This window comes from Cryptomeria japonica, chromosome 4, assembly GCF_030272615.1.
Source record: "Cryptomeria japonica chromosome 4, Sugi_1.0, whole genome shotgun sequence".
NCBI lineage: Eukaryota > Viridiplantae > Streptophyta > Pinopsida > Cupressales > Cupressaceae > Cryptomeria > Cryptomeria japonica.
The window spans coordinates 773,379,886-773,403,587 of record NC_081408.1 but is presented as its reverse complement, the minus strand read 5'-3'; the positions used below and the strand labels follow the sequence as shown (position 1 = coordinate 773,403,587).

Sequence of the window (23,702 nt, the reverse complement as noted above, 5' to 3'; positions counted from 1 at the left end):
ACGGGATTCCTTCCGAGTATGCATTGAGTTACTTTTTCCAATTTAATTATCTTTAGTTTTCAAAATAGGATTCTTACTCAATCCTTCCTTTACCAAGCCTAGACCCCACCCACGAACGCCTGAGTACAAGGGACAACTCCATCCCAAGACTGCCTACATACCCGCTTCAGCATAGGATCAAGGCATAAAGTATGTAGTTATATTTTCTACTCTATGGTTTGATGTAAACTGATTAGTGGGTACACAACCCTTTCTAGGGTCAATGTCCCAGACAGTTTCTCTGCGGTTGCTACCCATGATGGTAGTGCTTAAGCAAAGGCTCAAGATGGCCTATTGCTTGTGGCCTAAAACAACTAGATCCTAATTCTTATCATGAGCATCATCCTTGACCAATTTCGAATCGACAATAATTCTTCGAGGTTAAATCAGTTTTATAAAAGCATTTCACTCATCATCCCTATAGGGGTTTACTATAGTTTAACTCAGCGGATGAAAGATCGTTTTAGAGTTATCTTATTAAATTATCGATCCAAGGGGGATTACCCGCCCCTTGGATTTTAACTTCCAAGTGTCCCTTATTACTCCTTGACGATTTATAGGGACGATGCCACAGACGTCGTTGATGTAGCTTTATTAGGTGTTAAGTGCAGTAGTTCAACACGACGGCATTACCCGTAAGCGTGACCCAGAGGCACCGTATATACCAAACACTACTATGTTTTAGGTTTCCATCTTCCTTTATTTAGTTTTCTAACTACAAAAACATCATGCTTGAAAACAATTACTAATTGAACGCGTAAAATTTAGACATTGCAAAGCTTAATTTATTGAAATAACTACTTCATGAATTACAAGGAATAAAAACCATAACTAACATTATTTATTATTCAAAACCTTGAAGTATAACTTTGCATAATAATAACAATTAGGAAACATGCATAATAATAATTAAACGTGAAACTTGCATGGAGATGGAAATGCCAATAAATGTAATCAATGTGAAGCAATTTGCATGAGGCGGAGGTAGTGTAAGTTACATGCGAGAATGTCGCTTATAAAGCCACTAATCCCACAATAGAATTTAGCTTCAAATCATTTAATATGGATTAATTGCTTAAGTGGAAAAAAAAGATCTAATTATAAAATTTGGTATAATTTAATTACAATTTATAAATTGCTAAAACTAATTATAAATTTTAAAAAAAAATATCTAAGTTTAAAATTTTAATAAACTAAAATTATATATAAAAAAAGAATTTAATTAACTAAAATTTGATACATATAAATAAAAAAATTCTAACAATTATCATTGCCATAATTTAAAATTTGATTGGCATTTAAAAGGGGGGGTCAAGTGGGAGGGGGACCCCACGGGTCCCCTCCACTACCCTGTGGCCACTGCCACAGCAGTGTCCGCAGGCTAGTGGAGGGTACCGTAACGGTACCACTCCCCCTGTGGAGTATTAACTCCGCCTGCGAGCCCGGTACTCCGTGCAGAGTGCTGGGTACCGTGCACCCAAACAATAAGAAAATTTACATTGCATAAAAATTTATAATTACTATATATATATATGGTTTCCAATTTTAATTTATTTAAACAAGAGAGTAGAGTTTGACCAGCATATAAGAGATACAAAATGTAAACAATAAGGATTTATATATAGGAGTAAATAACACAGAGAGTTATTCGCAGAGGGACTTATTCCTTAGTTTTCAATTATTATTTCCAGAGAGAAGTAGATAACCAGACTCAAAAACATTAATGGAACCAAATGACAATATCACAGAGAATTATTCACAGCGAAATCTATCCCTCCTTTTCAACTAATTTTCACAGAGAAAATATATAACCAGATAATGGAATCAAATGAGAATATAACATAGGATTATTCACAATGAAAACTATTCCTCCTCCTTTTCAACTAGTTTTCACAGAGAAAATATATAACCAGATAATAGAATCAAATGAGAATATCACAGAGGATTATTCACAGCGAAAACTATTCCTCCTTTTCAACTAATTTTCACAGAGAAAATATATAACTAGATAATGGAATCAAATGAGAATATCACAGAGGATTATTCACAATGAAAACTATTCCTCCTTTTCAACTAATTCTCACAGAGAAAATATATAACCAGATAATGGAATCAAATGAGAATATCACAGAGGATTATTCACAGTGAAAACTATTCCTCCTTTTCAACTAATTTTCATAGAGAAAATATATAACCAGATAATGGAATCAAATGAGAATACCACAAAGGATTATTCACAGCGAAAACTATTCCTCCATTTCAACCAATTTTCACAGAGTGGATATATAACCAGATAATAGAAAATATATATGGAATCAAATGAGAATAACACAGAGAATTATTCATAGTGAGATCTATTAAAAGGATGAGATTCAGATTTCTATTCGAAAAACCAGAGAGATGAATTAGAGGGAGGAAATAAAGATTGATCTAATCTAGTTCTCAGCAAGAAATTGAAATAAATTGATCTAATTCTCATCAAGGAAATTGAAACAAGATTGATCTAATTTAATTCGCAGCAAGAATAAGATGCATGATTAAAAAAACTTGGATACTTGCAATTGATGTAGAATCCCCTATGAATCCTTCAAGTAGCCTCCCTTGATCCTTCAAGCTTGAAAAAAATCCTCCAAAGCAATCTTAGCTATTTTCCAAAATGAAATATGACTACCAAAATAATTACTTGAGAGAAGAATTTCTTTATGGAATAACCAACTCCCATTTTTGAAAACTTGCATAACATTTATAAGAAAAATCCCTCTATTCCACTATCTAGAAATTTTAATTAAAAAAAGAGGTTCTTTCCCAATTTTGGACTTCATGCAAATTGATTAGACTTAGTGGAGGAGTTACATGCAAGGTGGTGGAGAATCCTCTAGGAGCTTCTTATTCTTCCTACAACATGTGCCATAATTGGATGTGGGAAATAAATAAATAAATAAAATAATGTATATTTTCCATGTGTGTGTGTGTGTGTGTATTATTATTTTATCCTTTTATAATATTCATTCAATCATTTAAATAGCTTATCCAAAATATAATAGAGTTGTATTTTAAATCCAAAAGTGATAAAGGAGGGTTGTGACAGATATGTAACAAATGGTTAAGATTAATTAATTAATTAATCTACTCTATAGTACATGATATTAGGCAATCTATTTTTGGATTTATGATTGGCTTATAGTATATGGGACTCTCCATACTCCTAGTATGTAGGAAAGCACCTGACCATGCTTCAAATACGAGGTGTACATACCATAACCCCACAAGATTTGAACTTTTGCCCTCTCTTTCAAGAATGCAAGTTCTACACTATTAGACCAACTCAAATATGCTAGAAACAAACTTTATCCATCTCACTTCTACCATTTTATAATATTTGAAGATTTAGTTAATAAATAAAAAACATAGGTAATAACACCATATGCAATCACTTGAACCCCCTTTTCAAATTTAAGTTTTGGTAGTAGGAATTTATGTCTATTGAAGCAATATTAGTGACCTTCCTCACTACAAAATCGATGGAGCTTGAAAAAGAAGAATGCTTTAGAGAAAATTTTGGATAATTCCATATACCCCTACTTAAGGGAAAAGAAAAGAAATTGCCAACTATGACAATTAGCAAGATTGGAACACTAGTTGCATTAGAAAATTGTACGGAGTTAAAACCTATTGTTAAATATAATCATTTTTTTTTAGATTTACATGTGAAATTGTGATCAAATCTAGCTACAACTCATTCTTTGCAGGCGTCGTGCTTGATTGTGGATTATTTACAATCCCTTCCAATCAGCATTCTTCATTTAATAGATTGTTAAACACTATATTATGTCTTTGATTGTAACAATTCTAGAATCCACTCCACAAGTGAACAACTAACGAATACTTGCTTTATTACTATTATCAAAACTAATATTTGTATTTGTTTAAAACGTATGCTATTTATATAAAAATTATAATAAATAACTAAAATACTAATTCAATAAATGAAATAATATATATTATTATAATACAATACCATCATACAATTAAATAAAAATCCAATACAAAATTAAGAAGCAATAATAGACCCTTGTTACAAATCAATCTATATACAAATCAAATTTGTTTTTGTTTTGTAAAAATACAAAAAATAAGTTTCATCCGGGCAACAAAAGCACCACAGCTGTGACAGAGCTATACACAATTTTTAGAATGCTATAAATTACCATGCATTATACTCTACAGGTGTCCTTGTTTAGATTCTGTTCAAGCTGCAGGCGGAGCAGGCAATGCGTTGGTTGCCTCAGGCATTGCACTGCGCAGAGCGTTAGCACTCATCTCTTGCACCACCTCACATCTTCTCACTCCATCCAGCGATTCGTCGTCGTATATCTCCCACCAATTATTAACTAATCTTTTTATATCCTCCCTCTCCATGTTTTCCTCCTTACCAGTGAACCTCCACGGTTTCGAACCCTGCACACATTCACCCATTTTCAATTTAAATTAATTTTCCAGAGAGATATCAAAAAGCCCTCATTTCATCAACAATATGGCCTGATCAAAGACTTACAGCTGCACAATAGTGAACAACTTTGACAGTATCCAAGTCTACGTTCTCCGGATGACGCCATAGCATTGCCAGCACCAGATTGTACACCAAAGGGATGGGTTTGTACTGCTTTTGAAAATACATGTTCAAGAAATCCTGCAAATATCAGGTTATGGAAGATTAGTACTGTTTGCAAAGATAAAAACTAAGCAAATATGAAATACCTGCTCTGCAAAGGGTGTTGGAGTAGTCGACATGAGAGTTTCCATCATGCTTTCGAAAGTTAATTTACTGGGTTCGAACACAAACATTCCGGCATTGAAGTACAGAGCAGGGCGCTCCTCCTCCAACTCGACAGGCCACGTCACCTTGTTGGGGTACTGCTGGCAGTATCCGATTTGATATTGGGTAGTGTGACTCCACGTCTTCTCGCAGAAGCAGTCCATGACAGCATAGAAATACCCATCTGGCATGTCGAATAGATTATCAATGTTGTCAAAGACTTGAATGTCGGCATCCAGATACACCATTTTGCTGAACTCCTCAAACTGCACACATCCCAAATCAACATGAGAACAACCCAAAATCTCAAATTGAATTCTATTGCATCGTGATCAATCAGGAAAAAGGAAAACTGAAAAAACACAGAAGAATTGTTTACCTCCCAGATGCGTAATTTGGAGTAATTCAGAACATAATAAGCCATGGCGAACTGGACTTGATTCTCAGGAGGATTGATGGGCTCGATCTCTCGAACGATACAACCCTGGTTACGCAATTGTAACCTGTGGTCGTGTGGGACATCTGGTAAGACTGCCACAACCAGAGGATATAAACTCTTGACCTTTCTGAGGCCCTTAGCGAGACTCACAACGCCTTTAACGTAATCTCCTGATCCGGCCAGGAAAGTAACGTACGCTCTCTTGGAATAACCACCGCCAAGTGCTTCCATCTTTCCGCTGAAAATCTCCGCAGGAATTTCCTTAGCCATGATCTTGGTTGCTCTGTTGCTAATTTAAAAGAAAGTGAATAGAATTTCAATGTAGTGGAATATTTTTGATGAATGAATGCAGTTGATTTGAGAATCTGGAAAGGGCTATCTGTATTGTTTTATAGGCAAGGGAGACGATGGGAGAGGGCAAGGCAGTAGAGCAGAGCCTCATATAATAATAGTATTTTCAGCAGCAAATAGAGTACCGACTCCTGGTGCATATGCGTGTCACCATTCTATACGACCACACAACAGTTAGGCGGCGAACTTTGAAAATATGAGGGACTGGCAGGTATGAAAATTTCTGCAGCGGTGCAGTGCAGTTACACTCCATCGAAATTGTGGGCCACCTTTATCCGTTGGGTTTGGTCTGTTAAACGCCGATTCAAACGACATGTGCCTTCTAAGGTAAGAGAGTTGGAGCTGACTTAGTTGCCAGAAACGCGACGGTCTCCCGTCGTTTCGCGTTTCAACGGGAGAAACGCATTTCTCGTTTCTAACGGCCGTTTCTGCAGCGAAATTCCTTTGTAATGTTTTCCATTGTTTTGATTTGTCAGTCAAATAATTGTTTTCCATTATAAGTGGGGTAAAGTAATTGTTTTTAACGGTAAAGTAAATGTTTTAAATGGTAAAGTAATTGTTTTTAACAAGTTTGATAGTAAAGTAAATGTTTTAAACAGATTTGACAGTAAAGTAATTTTTATAATAAACTTGCATAGGTATATATATTGTTTTGTATTTAAAAAACTTTAACTTCATATTTTTTATTTATGTGAAATAAAGTTTTTTAATGAAACTATATATAAAAATTCATGCCTTTCAAATATGTAGAATAATATTTTATAATAAAAACTTGCATATACATATATTTTTATAATAAACTTGCATGCGTATATATCTATTGTTTTGTATTTTAGAAACTTTAACTTCATATTTTTTATTTATGTGAAATAAAGTTTTTTAATGAAAATATATATAAAACTCCATGCTTTTTCATTTATGTAAAATAATTTTTTATAATTTTATTTTATATATATATACACGTTTCTCATACGCAACCTTTAAATATTCCGTTTCTCGTCACGTTGCCGTTGCGGTTGCGTTTCTCGTTTCTCGTTTCTGGTAACTAAAATGGAGCATCACCATTAGCGTTCGAAGTATTCTTTTTTCACGTTACAATCAGGTAAACATAAAATGACTTTCGTCACAGGATTACTATTCATGTCCATCATCACCCAAACCTTTAAAAACCGTTCACGATTTCATCGCCTACGCACTAAGTCGAATATTTAGATTGTGTTCAAATACCAGATAATGGAATAATTTTATTTGAAATCTACGTTCAGATATTACGTTGACTAGAAAGTATGGTGCTGTTTCCACTTTTACTGTAAATGTCTTTTTCAGTATGGCAAATTTATTATTTAGTCACTAGAATGTCATTCTTTAATGTTTTTACTTTTGTATCAATGTTTTGAATCATACTCTATTTCATTGTCAAGATGATACAGAGCTCAAGAAGTAGAATAATGAATTGTTCTAGACGAGGGTGACTAAAAAGATATGGGATAGGGAGAGGGGATGAAAGAATTGCACTTGACAAGAAGTGGTCGGAAGGAAAAAGGATGATGGTACATAAAAGAAACTAGAAACAATTACATAAAGAATTGGACACAGGAAAAAGGAAAGAGAATTACAACTAAGTAACTTAAAGACAAATTATATTATTTGACCATGAAATTACTAAGAACAAAATAAACAACTGGGTCCAATCTATAGAATGAAAAAGAATGAAAAGTGAGATAAAAGAAGATAAAAATGCAATCTACTCATTATTACAATATCAACTAGAAAATCATTAGTTGGTTAGAAAATCTAATCTATTAAAAATGAGAAAAAATAAAGCAAGAGATATGCTATTAGTGCTCTATAGATAGAGTATATTATACATAGTAATGCATATATTCTTAATATGCATAGCATATACTAACACAAAAGTGTTAAAAAATGGAAGAAAAGTCAAAAATTGAAAAAATGATTTCAAAAAACAATTGGTTATTAATGTTTAAAATTTAAGTCGAAGAGTAAGTGACACAAATTAATAAAAACAAAATAAAATTGTAATAAAATTAAGGCAAGAAAGGGCTTGGATGATATTGCGATGGAGGAAAATAAAATGGGTGCTAAGCTAAAAATGGTGATTAGTTAGCTTTCTCTTGCATGCTCAACCAATTCTCATCTATGAACACAAATGCTTGTGGCAAAATAAAAAACTTACTTATGAAAAGAACGATATTAAATAGCATCTATAGTATTCAAATATATGTAAATATTCACAACCATTTGGGCATATAAGTAAACAAATATAAACATATTTATGAAGCCAAACCAGGGGCACTCTTTAAGACTAGTTATGATACTCTTGCATGCTCAACCAATCCTCATTTATGAACACAAATGCTTGTGGCAAAATAAAAACTTACTTATGAAAAGAATGATATTAAATAACATTTATAGTATTCAAATATATGTAAATATTCACATCCATTTGGGCATACAAGTAAACAAAAATAAACATATTTATGAAGCCAAACCAGGGGCACTCTTTAAGACTAGTTATGATAAACAAAAGTTAAAACAAGGATAACTCCATTAATCAAAATACATGATATTTATATTAGGGCTAAGTTCATATTTATATAATTATAGGGAATTCCTATGCAAACCTAAGAGAGTAGACAATGATTAAAGAATGAAAAGAGAGAAAAGGACATATTTGATTTATGATTGCCCTGGCATGAAATACCGCATCATCTTAGGGACTTGTATTTGAGTACTTACTTGATAATGATGTTAAATGCTTGCAAACTCTACTCCAATCACATATGAGAGACACAGATCCTCTGAATGTGCAATACTACTGAAAGTTAACTTCTATTTCATAGTTCACAAGAAGGTCGATCTCCTTATAACAATTGTTAAAAGATGATTTTTTTGAGAAGTTCTAAATCGAACCAAATTTATTGTAGGATGCTATGACACCTTCAATTTTAATACTTTATTTTTGTCAATGTATTGATTATGATGAGGGACTCTCCCTCCAAGACTATCTTTCACAATCCTAGTGTGCTTGCCATTTGTGTTGCTCCAGTCATACACTTTATAGCCATCTCAATTCTAACATTTTCTAATATTTTTAATTTAGTTAATAAATTAAAAATATTAATACTAACACCATACACAATCACTTGGACCCCCCTTTCTTTTTGTTTTGATAATAGGAATTTATGTTTGTTGACGCAATGCGAATGACCTTCCTTACTACAAAATCTTTGGAGCTCAATGAAGATGAAAAATTTGGACAATTTTGTAGAGTCAAAAATTGCATACCCCTTGTAATTTCACCTACATTTTTGCAACCACTTTAGTGTCCATTCCCCTAGCATTTGGGTAGGCTCATTTCAGCCCTTGCATCGGCCTTTTCCCTCTTAGGATGCTTAGGACACCTTTTTAGCCACTATCCTTCAACTTTCATTTTATTATAGCTACGTGTTTCTCTTGCCACTTGTCATTTTTCGGTGTGATTCGTCTGGACACGAGTGCGTCGCGTAGATGTCCTACAACATCTTAATTTTTAAATGTTAGTTCTGCGCATTTTAACACTTGTCACTTACCTTGGTCGATGGAAACAACTCATAATATTCCAAAATGGCTCAACAACCCTCTTTTCCCTCCTCTTCTCCCATTTTAAATCCATCTTTTCTCTCCATTGAGACTCTCTCTTTTGGTTCTTCAAGTAATCTCTCTTGACTCTCTCTCACTTGCTACAACAGTCTCTAGTTTTATACAACACTCTCAAGCTCTCAAAATAATCATTTGCAACTCTCTTGGCTTTTTCAAGCCTCTTTGGTAATATATCTTTCTATCATTCTATTTATCTCTTCTTTAAGCATCTTGGGATTTATCACATCCCCTAACTATAAATGATCATTTTATCATTCTAGCTATTTATCTTTTGATCTATCTATCTATCTATCTGGGTTGTCCATGGAGGTGGAAACACCAAAATGGGGGTTTGATGAAGGCATGCCTCTAAACACAACCCCCAACATTTTTCCTCTTCTTCATGTGTGTAGGTTTATTAGAAACATTTGAACGCACTAGGGTTTGCTGGTGTTTTATTGATTTCATCCATATTCATTTCTATTTATATTTATTATCTTCTATTCATTGTCACGTTTCTAACTTATGGGTTTTGCAGGTTATCTTAAGTACACAGAGTTGAGTTTTCGTATTTCTAAGTTTTCTGTTTGTGGCCCGTACGAGACTACAACGCGTTGCATAGACATCCGCGACCAAGATGCTTTGACTTAGACCGAATACTCTTTGTGTGTGCTCTTTTAATTTTTCTAATAGACATCTTCACCAGCTTGACTAGTTGGAGATATCTGAATGTATGTTGTGAGATTGGGTCTCAAGAGAACATAGTTCTTCCCTTTGCAGGGTCACTTTCACACCATTACAAATTCTATACAACCCTAGTCAAGGGAAGAGAAAACAAATAATCAGCTATGGAAATTAGGAGGATTCAAACATAAGTTGCATTAAGAAATTGCACAAGTTAAAACATATTGTTTAGGATAATTAAATTTTATGAGATTTACTTCTAGATTTCCCATCAAATCTAATTGCGACTCAGACTTTGTAGATGTTGTGATTGATAAGGGATTATTGGCATCCCTTTCTAATTGTAATTTTCCGTTTAACAGATTGTTAAACATTATGGCTTTAATAGTTAAGTGAACAACTACCAAAACAACATTACAAGTACCTTCAATCTTTATACTTACCTTTGATGTTAGTTCATTATTATAATCAAACTTCTTATTTTTTATTTATTTTAAAAAAATCAATTGAAAATAATTTTATTTAAGAAATTATTGTGAATAAATAAAATAATTATTAAAAAATGAAAAAAAATTATTATTATAATACTATATCATTATATTATTAAATAAAGATCCAATACAAAATTAAGAAGCAATAATAGCCCCTTGTTACAAATCAATCTATATACAAATCAAATTTGTTTTGGTGTTGTAAAAATACAAAAAATAATCTTCATAAGTATACAATAAAATATCATATAATATAGTCTGCAGATCTGCTTGTTTAGGCAATCTGCTCAAGCTGCAGGCGGAGCAGGCAATGCGTTGGCTGCCTTGGGCATTGCACTACGCACAGCGTTAGCTCTGATCTTTTGCACCTCATCTCTGCTCACCTCATTCAGTGATTCGTCGTTGTAAATCTCCCACCAATTATTAACCAATCTTTTTATATCCTCCCTCTCCATGTTTTCCTCCTTACCAGTGAACCTCCACGGTTTCGAACCCTGCACACATACACCCATTTTCAATATAAATTAATTATCCAGAGAGATATCTAAAAGCCCTCATTTTATCAACAATATGGGCTGATCAAAGACTTACAGCTGCACAATAGTGAACAACTTTAACAGTATCCAGGTCTACGTTCTCCGGATGACGCCATAGCATTGCGAGCACCAGATTGTACGCCAACGGGATGGGTTTGTACTGCTTTTGAAAATACATGTTCAGGAAATCCTGCAAAGAAACAGGGGTCACTGTAGTCAATATCAGGTTATGGAAAGTTAGTAGTCTTTGCAAAGATAAAAACAAAGCAAATATGAAATACCTGCTCTGCAAAGGGTGTTGGAGTGGTAGACATAAGAGTTTCCATCATGCTTTCAAAGGTCAATTTACTGGGTTCAAACACGAACATACCGGCATTGAAGTACAGAGCAGGGCGCTCCTCCTCCAACTCAGCAGGCCACGTCACCTTGTTTGGGCACTGCTGGCAGTATCCGATCTTATATTGGGTAGTGTGACTCCATGTCTTTTCACAGAAGCAGTCCATGACAGCATAGAAATACCCATCTGGCATGTCAAATAGATTATCAATGTTGTCGAAGACTTGAATGTCGGCATCCAGATACAACATTTTGCTGAACTCCTCAAACTGCACATATCCCAAATCAAGACAAAAACAACCCAAAATCTCAATTTGACTTCTGTTGCATCAAAATCAATTAGGAAAAAAAAAAACAACCCCAAAACAGAAGAGCTGTTTACCTCCCAAATGCGCAATTTGGAGTAATTGAGAACATAATAGGCCATGGCGAACTGGACTTGATTCTCTGGAGGATTGATGGGTTCGATCTCTCGAACGATACAACCCTGGTTACGCAATTGTAACCTGTGGTCGTCTGGAACATCTGGTAAGACCGCCACGACCAGAGGATACAAGCTCTTGACCTTTCTGAGGCCCTTGGCGAGACCCACAACACCTTTAACGTAATCTCCTGATCCAGCCAGGAAAGTCACGTACGCTCTCTTGGAATACCCACCACCAAGTACTCCCATCTTTCCGCTGAAAATCTCCGCAGGAATTTCCTTAGCCATTATCCTCGTCGTTCTGTTACTGATGCAATAGAAAGTAAAGTGAATTTCAATGTACAGAAATCTTTTCAATGAATAAATGCAGTTGATTTGAGATCTGATGGGCTATCTCTATGGTTTTATAGGCAACGAAGACGATGGGAAAGGGCAAAGCAGCAAATAAACTAGTGACGCCTGTTGCATGTGCGTGTCGTCGTTCTACTCGACCGCCACAACAAGACGCGCTACGCACTTTGAGAATATGAGAGACTGGCAGGTGCAGAAAGTGCAGTCCATGGAAATTGTTGAGCATCCGCCGACTTCGGCAACTTCCACGAAAATTGACTGTGTTAAAATTGTGGGCCACCTTTATCCGTTTGGTCTGTTACACACGGATTCAAACGACAGCTTAAGTGATGGTGAGCATGAGCATTCAAGGCATTCTTTTCTCCCGTTTATCTGGTAAACAGAAAACGTCTTTCGTCCTATCGTTGTCACGATTTCATCGCCTACGCATTACAATTCGGCACTGGCTATCCAGGGGAAAATTTGCACCGCCTGGATAGCCGTGCTTCCTTGGTCCGTGCCCCTCCGCGTTCGTGTCTGCCCGCCTGCGTGAAAGGTGCCCGTGAAAGGACGTCGCCTCAAACCGCTCGCCACACGTCTGTCGGTCCGGATTTTCCTTTTTCCTGCGGATTCCGGATTTACCCCCTCCGCCTGCGTGCCGTTCCGTTTTGTGGTTTCGTACGGTTGTGACTGTGGTATACTCAGAAACCCTTTCAAATTAACGGCCCAAATTAACAGCTTCCGATATGTGCAAAAGATATAGGTTAATTTTTCATCGATTTTCACTTTCTCTTTTTTTTTTAATATTACTTTCACATTTTCTTAATCGTTTTTTAAACCTGTTGCACATCGTTCCGTTTTGACACTGCGTTTTGACGGCACTGAACTGCAAGTGATAAATATCATAAATGTTGCAACTACGGACTCCTTTCCGCGCCGAATTTCGCTTCCATTGAAACTAAATGCATCCAACAACTGCAAAACTCCCGCCCGCTTGCAATATAACACTCGCCGAAATGATTTTTCTCATCTTCTTTCTCTACGTTTCGCCTTCGCTGTGTATGTTTTTTCAATATATCGTGACGCATAATCTTCTTCTTTCTCATGCAGCCGCTGTGCGTGTACAGGTTAGCCACGTTTTTCCCAAAAAAATTCTTGTTCTACATACCAATGCCAATATACCATTTTTTTTTGTGTAGGCGGCACAGAAGGGATTGATTAGAATTACAACAGTGAGGCACTGGTTTCTTCCCCATTCAAAATCACATTCTGGCCTCACTCATTAACAAGTAGGTGCAATGCTTGTTAATCATTTGTTATGTAATTATAAAGTAATGGAATTTGGTTTTCATTATTTCATGGTGTGATTTCCCAAGTTAATCATTGTCCATATTTTTTTAGAATCATATCTATATACATAAATGTGTATATGTATATATATATATATGCACATATTTATACATAGGTGAATGTATTGTATAAACCCTACTTATGAGTATGTTGAGTCAAAACCCTAAAATCATAGAAATTGAAAATGTTGACTAATCTAAAACAATCCTTTTCCTTTCATTAGCATTGTAAAATTGAAAATGAAATAATCAAATAAATGCTATAACTAAAACCCTCTTTTTTCATCATTGTAAAACTGAAAATGAATGGATAGGTAAACAATTATAAAACTAAAAAATGTTCATAAAGTATTAACCAGCAGAAAACCATCACTTTCGAGTCAGGCTATTTGATGTGACTTGTTCTGAATGCTTAACTTTGGTTTTAAGTGGAATCAGATTGGAGGAGCGGAATTAGTAGTTGAACATTTTTATTTTGTGCATATAAATGATGTAAGATTTTTTTTTTATAATTACTATGTTTTCTTATTTAATATGAAAATTTGAGTGAATTTAAATAATTATACATAAAAATTTGTACATTCTATATATAATAGTTATATTTTTTTATTTAAAAAAATTAATGTAAATATATTTATTTAAAAATCACTCGCAGAAGAGCTGTGATTGCACTGATGGCTGCTGGTCGGAAAACAGTCACTAGAGGCAGTAATTCTGGCAACCGATTTTTACATTTTTTATAACACATTGACAAAAATGTGTGTGAAAAGTTATTCTTACTAAAGTCAAATACAAAGAACTCTATTATCCCAAATTTTTCATAAAGATAAAAAAATTACTACCATGAAACTTGATTCCTATGTGAAATACTTAATGATCTTGATTTTCTCATATTATGTATTTAACATTATAGATGAAGATTTTATAGTATATATTACTTAATTGAAGTTCTAAATATAACATGGTTTTTTAATTGTATTTTATTTGTAGATAAGTCAGTTATTCTCATCTATTCAAGAGAAATATTTGTTTATGTTAGAGTAAATATATGATCATCTAATTAACTAATTAATCACTAAATAGGTTACTTTTTAGTCTATTATTAATTTGAGCTATTTTTAGGTTATGTTGTATCACTAATAACATGAGAACACTCATTATATTATAAAGATATCCTCACCTAGGATTTTATCTAGTTTTCTCATTTCTTTCATAATTATACACCATTTATTGTAATCATTCATTTAGGTTAATGCATCAATACAATTCTTAGGTTATTGAAATGTATATTTAAACCTTATGAAAATTCAACTACTACCATCCATACATAAATTATAAGGATTACTAGCCTTAGAATAGTACGAAATCATAGTTATACACTAAATTGGAAAATTCTTTGAAATCGCCGAGTGATATCTTTTTTTCTAGTGTTAAAGAAGTTGAAGCTTGATGTAGTCTAGGTAGTAACTAATTTTTTTTTGGTTCTTAGGCATCCCTTGCAGTTGAAAATAAAGAGAGACAATTTGAAACAAGGTGTTAGAGGAAAAATTAAAAATTTCTATTCCCTAGTGAACTAGCTAATTAGAAAAAATTCACATACACCTACAATTCCATATATTAAGAAGAACAAACTATCTCATAGAGTCAACTTTCATATTATTATGAATACCATGAAAAAAGGAAAGAAATGTAAACAAGAGAATCTAGATTGTTGATCGAGCAAAATACACATTAAACATTGATCTTCAAAGAAATCATTAACCTACAGTGGAGTTGCCAGAAAAAAAAAAAAAAAAAAGGGTCAACATGACAAGAGTAAACAAGTTGGTTAAGATAAGAAAGAGAATGCAACCAGATCTTATGATCTAAGTGTTATATTTTTTGGTATTATGCTTTTGGTCATATCTCCTATAACTTATAAATTTTATGGGGTTGTATTCATCCATACCCTCATGTATAGCTTAACATTAGAGTTTTGTTAGTTGATGGTTGCAATTTTTGTTAAAGGTTCCCTTTGTATCTATTTTAATCTCTTAGTGATTGTTATTATCTCTATCTTGTAATTTTTCATATTATATATTATATAGTTCGGGATAGATGCATTTTAATTAATAAAAACACCTAACAAGTCTTTTTTCCAACTCAATGAAAGAGAAAAAATGACAAGAATGTCCTTGAATTAACATTCTAATTCTCACTTGTTATGGAACATTCCTATAATATATGTTTTAATTTTTAATTATGCTAACAAAAAGAGAATTTGATAGATTAGATCACAAATTTTGATCTCTCACTAACTGACAATTTGTAATGTAGAACTTTCTAGGCTAAAATATGAGCATTTACTTCTTCTTTAGACCTCTAAAATTTTCCTCTCAAACTTCTCCATATCGTTTCACTGAACCTACACCCCCAATGCTTGTTCTAGCTAAGGTTGAGTGAAAAAATAGGAAGAAGTTTTAAACAAATCTTGTATAAAGGGACTCTATAAAAATGATATTTAGACAACCAAATCAAGTCTTTGATAAAATTACAATGCAACTAGTTCAAAGGACACGTAGTGGACCAAGATTTTTCCTCATATTGCACACCAAAATTCAGGTAAATTTGTCTAGAGTGTGTTTCTTGTTGTATAATATTTGTCAACAATCGTTAAACTAGATTAAATTTTGCATACTAACTTCTCTTTTAAATGTTCAAAATTTTGTACTGGATATAATAGTTTAGTTTTTTTAAAATTTTGATGTCTTATTTTGTATGTTTTCTTATTATATTTTGTCTCCTTTATAGTGTAAGTACTCAAAAAAATTAAAATATAAGAGAATCATTATTATAGAATAAAAAGGTCATGTTTTTGTTTTCTTAGATTCAAATTATCTTGTTAAAGCTTAGGTGTCCGATTTCCAATATAGGTTTAGGTGTCTCAACCATGAGATGTGGCATTCTATTTTATTAATGATATGATGGTTTTCATATGATTTTGGTATTAGTAAAATATATTGTTGAGGATATTGATACAAATAAAATGGTATCAATGTAGTTGTTACTAGATATTTGAACAAGCTAGAGGGCCACTAACCATATTAATATTATCCAGAATGGGTAGAAAGAATAAATGGGAATCACTTATCAAGCTAGATGTGCAAGACATCTCCAACGAGGGAAATAATTTCTCAAGTGAAGACCTTGAATGGACACCAATTGGAGATGATAATAACCGACATATAGACTTATGTGCTGCTATCCCTTTTGAGAGACTCTCTCACTTTGTCCAAGGAGAAGGTTTATTGGATGACACTGAGACACAATTTGTAATTAAAAAGCATAAAGTGTACAATTTGACAGAACCTAATGACCACGCCACCAAGATGTATTTAAGGTTTGTTTAGATTTAATAAATTAATTAAGCACATCACCTTTTATATTTGTCATTAATTATATCAATTAATATATATTTTGTACATGTATAAACAGTTATCATTGTGCTTATGGGCCTGAGGATAGAAGAAATAAACCTGAAAACAATCTTGAAAAAATGCAAAGGATACGAAGGTTTACTCAAAAAAGGGGTTGTCAAGCCCACTTTTATGTTAAGGTTATGTATGGTAGACCAAATGTTGCAATCATCACATATAATGAGTTTAGCCATCAAGATGCTAATGGTGAATTTTGTCATGGAAAGGATGACCCTTCTGGTGATCCAAGAAGTAGTGTTGCACCAAGATTATCAAATGAATGCAAATCATATATTGAATCCTTATTGTTGATGGGTGTGTCAATTGACACAATATGTGAACAACACTATTTGGATCGTGGTTTGACAAAGTTGATGAATAAGAGGGACACATGCTTGTTGAGGAAGGATGTATTGAATGCATGGAAAAGAGTACGCTCTCTTCGATCACAAAAAAATGAAGATGATGCAAAAAGTGTATGTTTGTGGCATGAAGAGGAGAAAGATAACTTCTTCTACTATAAAACACCAAACAATGAGGAAAATGTTCCATTTATCATAGGCATTCAAACACCATGGATGCGGGAGATGATGGTGAAACATTCACATAACTCAATTATTGCAATGGATTCCACATTTTCAACAAACAAATATGGGGTAAGTAGAACCATATTAATTGTATTTGTGGATCTTAATTTAGTTAGTGGTCTATTTTATCTAAAAAATTACTTATCAATGGTTTATTCATGTGTAGTATCAATTATATTCCTTGCTCGTATTTGATGAACAAGAGGCTGGTGTGCCTGTTGCATGGGCCATATCTTCAAGAAATAAAGTTGAAGATATAAATGAATGGTTGATGGAGGTTTACAAGAGAGGGAAACAAGATAAAGAAGATTGGCATGTCAATGCATTCATGACAGATGATGCTAGTGCAGAGATTGAAGCAATCAGGTTTTATTAGTCTTAGTTTATGTTTATGAGATTGTAATTTCTTAATATTTAGTTTATCAAAATTTATATTCCCTAATTTTCAACATTAACTAGTTTCAATTTAACAATTAATTTTGTTAAAATCCCACTTATAAACTTTGATGATGTAACTTGTAGGTTATCCTTTGATTGTCAAGTATTGTTATGCATTTGGCATGTACGTAGGGCATGGTTGAAGAATGTGTATAGGTAAGTCAATCTTTAATTAAAACATATGGTAAATTACACGCGTCAACTTCATAATTTGATCTTCTATTATGTAATCCAGGTATGTTAGTAATAAGGATGTTGCAACACATATATTTGATAGATTGGGTGAGATAATGTATGAAATAAGTGATGATCAAGGCATCACTACTCAATCGATCAAAAATTTTATGGAGGAATTCAAAGAAGAGAAGAAATTTATTGATTACTTTCAAAATACTTGGTGTCATGATGAGAGTCGTATTGGTAAGATAATCAAGTTATCAATTATTGTTTGTATACATTTTCATAATTTAAGTTGTTTTTTGTATATGCTAAGACTTCATTATGTTTGTTTGTATAGCAATGTGGGCAAAACATTTTCGAAACTTCTCTCATGCAAATCAAGAAACCAATGCTTCTATAGAGTCATACCACTCCCACATTAAGAGTCACTATTTAAGTGATCGTTCTAAGAAATGCACAAGGAGAATGGATTGGCTTATTCATACACTTCTTCATAGAGTAGAACCATTCTACAAAAATAAAAGATATTTGCAGTTATTTGGATTCCTCACAAACTTCAAAAAGGAAAGATATTACATAACTGCTCTAGAGAGATCAAAAAATATAGCAGATGCAGATTGTTTTCTATATGATCTCCTCCCTAACACATATAGGATAAGAAGCCAAACAATTCCAACAAAATGGTATTTTGTTAGGAAATTTGAACCAAATTTGCATGTGTGTGATTGTGATTGGGCAAAAAGAGGAAACACATGCAAACATGTGTTGAAGGTCTTAGATATTCTAAAGAGAAACAAACCAAATGAGCAAGACCAGGTTGTTGGTAAGTGTCATTTCATATTTAAGTTTAATATTTATATTTTTAATTATTATTATTTTTTTTCAATACTAACTAAATTAATCTTATTGAATTGTAGATGATGTTACTCCACTGGTTGATGATATTGATGAAGTTAGAGGGAATTCTAGTCATGAAATTGACATCATTGGTAATGTTGATATGATGTTTATAATTAAGTATAAAATGATTTTTTGATTCATATCATTGATTAATTCTTATTTCAATTGTAGATGGTTGCATACCCTCAGAAGATCAAGATGTGCATGGGGTTGTCGTTGGTGAAGCTCAAAGAACTGGTAATTCTTAAAAGCATCATTTTATAATGAAATATGCGTTGTTTTTAAATATTTTTTGACTTAATCACTATTATTTCTATTACAGATGGTTGGATATCATCTAATACTTCTAATGATGGATTTCAAAGTTCCATTGATTATTTAAATTCATTGCTTCAAAATTTACCGACCAGCGAAGATGAAAAAAACATTTTTAGTCAGTGTGTTGAGAGGTTTAGAAAAGATATCAATGCATCTCTTGCTTCATCTTCCAAATTTAGATCAATCCCTGGCTCAGAGAACATGTCTATTAGACGAATATCACCATGGTTTAGTCCAACCAAAATGCACAAACGTCATTCTATTCATCAAAGACGTAATGCCATATCTGAAAACTTAAATGAAAGAGTTGAGGAGCATGAAACTTTTCTATTCCCCTCTACAAGATGTAGAAAGCAAAAGAAAAAAAAGGTCACCAATCGCTCAGGCATAGCAATACAAGAAGAAAGAGATATTATCATGCAGCAAGGTGAGTACATTTATTCATAGGTATTTGAGTAATTCACATATCAATACTTCTTATTTTTATTTCATATGTTAAACATATGTTTATTATAGGTTTGAATGATCAAGAAAGTACTCGACGACGTCGATTGCCTTTCTCCATTGATCTAAACCAAATGCTAACAGATGAAATACAAGCTGTAGATAGTAAGTTAGTCAATATTAAACATTTTTATTAATTTTTATTGAAAAATACTCAATTCCTATCTCTAACCATTTTTTTGTACTTAATTAAACAAAAAGATACAATTTCTAGAGATCAACCATCAATGCTTAGTATTATTTCAGCTCAAACATTTCAACAAACTGTTGCAGGTAATTATGAATTTTAATATTGTTTAGATTAATTACGTAATGTGATTTTATACTTGAGCATTTTATCTAAGTTGATGTGTTACATGTGTACTTCAATGCAATTTCAGGTGATAAAGAAAAAGATCAACAACATATGCTGCCCTTTTCTATTGATCTTAACCAGACATCAATGACAATGGATGCAATACAAACTAGATATGGTCACAAAATTATTAAATAAAAACAATCAATTTTGTGTCTTTAGTTTGTAATTATTTTTATCTAAGCTGATGTGTTGAATGTGCTTGTTATTGCAGCATTAGAAGATCATCAAAAAAATCAAGAATATATGGTACCGATTTCTGTTGATCCTGAGAAGACAACAACAACAATAGTTGATGCCATGCAAGCTAGAGATGGTAATGAAATTGTGAAGTGAACTTCATTAATTTTCAGTCTTTAATATATAAATTAATTTTATACGTGATATATTAATGTGAATGTTATTGCAACTTTAGATGGCCAACAAAACTCTCAAAAAAACATGCAACCATTTTCTATTGATCTTAATCAAATGATGACAATAATGGACACAATGCAAAGCGGAAACGGTAAGTAAATTATGAAATGAACTTCAATCAAATTTGAGTCTTCAATTTGAAAATTAATCTTATAATGTCCTCATATGTATTTTCAGGTGTTGATGATATTCATATGGAGGATCATGATCAACACTTTTTTGGTTAATCACTATAGTGTATTATTCTCCAATGTATTAATCGTTAAGTACTTTAACTCTATTTTAAAATTAGAGCTTGGAGGGAGTGGATTGTGGAATTAAGATAAAGACATTATTTGTATATTGTACTTTTGAGTTAGACTACTATTGTATATGTGAAAAATTGGCTCATCCTTTTGTAAGCTTTTGTGAAATTTATGTGTAGTGACTTACTCACTTCCACAATGGTCACATTTATTATTATATATATAATACAAAGTTGCAATGATATATCTCCTATGCTTATATTTGACAACAAATTTGGTAGTGTGAGTTCTCTCATATTGTGACTATAACTAATATGAATGATATGTGCATTTCCAATGGATTTGATTTCCAATCATGGTGGTAGCTCTATGATGCTTTATATTTTCATTTCTATATTATATCTATTCATCATCTTGGTGTATTTATGTTGTCTCCCACTTCCCATTCAACATTGTCTCATCATTCAATCTATTGTATTCTGTAAGGGGTGGTATTTATATTTGAAGATTATCTAGGTATGAATTTTATTTATCTATGTTTGAAAAATGGACAATAAAGATATTTTAAAAATTAGGCATATAAATTATGAATAAAAAATTTATATATATAAATTAAAAAATAACCAATTTGTTAAAACTTCTTCTTATTCTTATTCTCTAACGAAAAATATTTGGCTCTTCCATATTTCAGCTATATTAATGATGTTGCTTACTAAATCTCATATGGTCTTGAAAAGATTTCAAATTAGAGGACAAATTTAACATGTAGAAGGTGTAGATTCGTTTCACAAAGGTTAGAATTTCATTGTTTCCTACCACACTTATTTGAGCCTTCCTAGGGAATTTATTGATCCATTTGAAAGTTGATCATAAATGAAGTTTTCAAGGGTATAGGGGAATTTGACATTCAAACAATATCTATCTTTACATACGCATTTGACCTTTATAGGAGAAGTTGCTTTCATGTTTTGTAGGTTTCATATATTTTTGACACCTCATTGTGATGCACATTAATGTCTCTCTAACATATCTATGTTATGGGATTTTTTTTTACTTGCAATTTATGCCAATATTTGTCTAAGGCCATGTACAAACACGTGGGAATAAATTTTTTAAAAAATGAATGTGCGAGAGTGCATTTTACCAAAAAGAAACAAAGTATAGTGTTATACTAAAGTATCGGACAAATACAAATCAATGACATGTTAAATAATACTGATAAAATTGAACCCAAAAGATCGTTTCGATGGTCTTGCTTCTCTTCTACAACATTATCTGCCGTTCGATGAAAAACCGAGGTCATCTCTTTCAAATAAGATGCCTTCGACGTAATTATTAAAAGAGTTAAATTATAAATATCATTATTAATATATAATATCATTTAAAATATTATATTACAAGTAAAAAAATATTTTCTATAATTCTTAATTATTATTATTTTAATTATATTTATATAATATTAACTATAAATCTCACTTCAATAAAATAGTATTAATAATTATTATATATTATAATTGTTATATTAAAATATAATTTTTTTAAACATAATTCTAAAATGATCATATATTAAAATGATCAAAAAAAAAATTATCCACTATTGGTACATGTGATATTTATTAAATGAACTTTTCATTATCAATTTTTTGGTACCTTTCCCCCTAATATATATATATATATAATTAATTGAGTGAAAATAGGTTTTTTTTAATGACTAAATGAAAAGTATTTAAATTTATGACTAAAAATTTGTATATATTAAAATAATCAAAAAGAAAATTGTTCATTATTGATACATATGATATTTATTAAATGAACTTTTCATTATCATTTTTGAAATTTTGAATTTTTTTTTAAAAAAAAAAAATATTGTGATTCATCTTGACTTCTACATGTTGCATATTGGCTGATTAATTAATAAAGATAAAAACAATTCCAGACTATTGGCGAGTGCAACATCACAATAGATAACCATAAACCTACAGGAAATGCAACAGGTTAAAAAAACGATTAAGAAAATGTGAAAGTAATATTAAAAAAAAAAGAGAAAGTGAAAACCGATGAAAAATTAACCTATTTCTTTTGCACATATCGGAAGCTGTTAATTTGGGCCGTTAATTTGAAAGGGTTTCTGAGTATACCACAGTCACAACCGTACGAAACCACAAAACGGAACGGCACGCAGGCGGAGGGGGTAAATCCGGAATCCGCAGGAAAAAGGGAAATCCGGACCAGCAGACGTGTGGCGAGCGGTTTGAGGCGACGTCCTTTCACGAGCACCTTTCACGCAGGCGGGCAGACACGAACGCGGAGGGGCACGGACCGAGGAAGCACGACTATCCAGGCGGTGCAAATTTTCCCCTAGATAGCTAGTGCCTTACAATTCAAACTTTTAGTTTATGTTCCATATCAACAAAAATATGGAGATAATTCAGAGGATAATGGATTAATTCTATATAAAAGCTAGGTTGACTAGAAAGTACATATGTGCTGTTTCCAGTTTTAATGTATACGTAATTGGTTGTTTTCGTGATGGCAAACTCATTATGAACGTGTTAGTCTGACATTATTTATTGTTTTTCTTAAGCAAAGCGAGAAAGTTAAATAGAATTACTCAACCAATAAGCAATTCTGAACAACCTAAAAATATCCTTGGGGTAAAATAAATATATATCCAAAGTACTGAATTATTTATAGAGTGATAGGGGAAGTGTGTCATAGTGGTTATAGCTAATTTTGTGCACTTACATATTGCAAATGGTAAATCAGGTTTCAATGATTTTTTTGTTGTTAATTGCTTATAGCTAAGGTTTTGGCTTTTGGGTAGTAATGACACATGTTGTGGGATCAAAATGTACACATTTCAAAG

The 23,702-nt window shown here is 32.5% G+C and overlaps 2 protein-coding genes and 1 long non-coding RNA gene across 3 annotated transcripts; 1 reads left to right on the top strand and 2 right to left on the bottom strand.

Moving 5' to 3' along the window:
• Nucleotides 1-4,086: 4,086 nt before the first annotated feature.
• LOC131066632 (galactinol synthase 4) lies at nt 4,087-5,678 on the bottom strand. Its single transcript, XM_058001443.2, has 4 exons — nt 5,235-5,678; nt 4,798-5,121; nt 4,595-4,729; nt 4,087-4,497 (listed from the first exon to the last, which is right to left on the bottom strand). Exons 1-4 carry the CDS (start codon nt 5,562-5,564, stop codon nt 4,288-4,290), a joined length of 999 nt encoding a protein of 332 aa, XP_057857426.1. The 5' UTR covers nt 5,565-5,678; the 3' UTR covers nt 4,087-4,287.
• A 4,956-nt stretch (nt 5,679-10,634) lies between these two features.
• LOC131066631 (galactinol synthase 4) lies at nt 10,635-12,115 on the bottom strand. Its single transcript, XM_058001442.1, has 4 exons — nt 11,717-12,115; nt 11,280-11,603; nt 11,054-11,188; nt 10,635-10,956 (listed from the first exon to the last, which is right to left on the bottom strand). Exons 1-4 carry the CDS (start codon nt 12,044-12,046, stop codon nt 10,750-10,752), a joined length of 996 nt encoding a protein of 331 aa, XP_057857425.1. The 5' UTR covers nt 12,047-12,115; the 3' UTR covers nt 10,635-10,749.
• Nucleotides 12,116-20,392: 8,277 nt separating this feature from the next.
• On the top strand, nt 20,393-20,992 carry LOC131066611 (uncharacterized). The gene is made up of 3 exons (XR_009111699.2): nt 20,393-20,490; nt 20,590-20,682; nt 20,769-20,992. It is a non-coding gene; the product is annotated as an uncharacterized LOC131066611 (long non-coding RNA).
• The last annotated feature ends 2,710 nt before the right edge of the window (nt 20,993-23,702 follow it).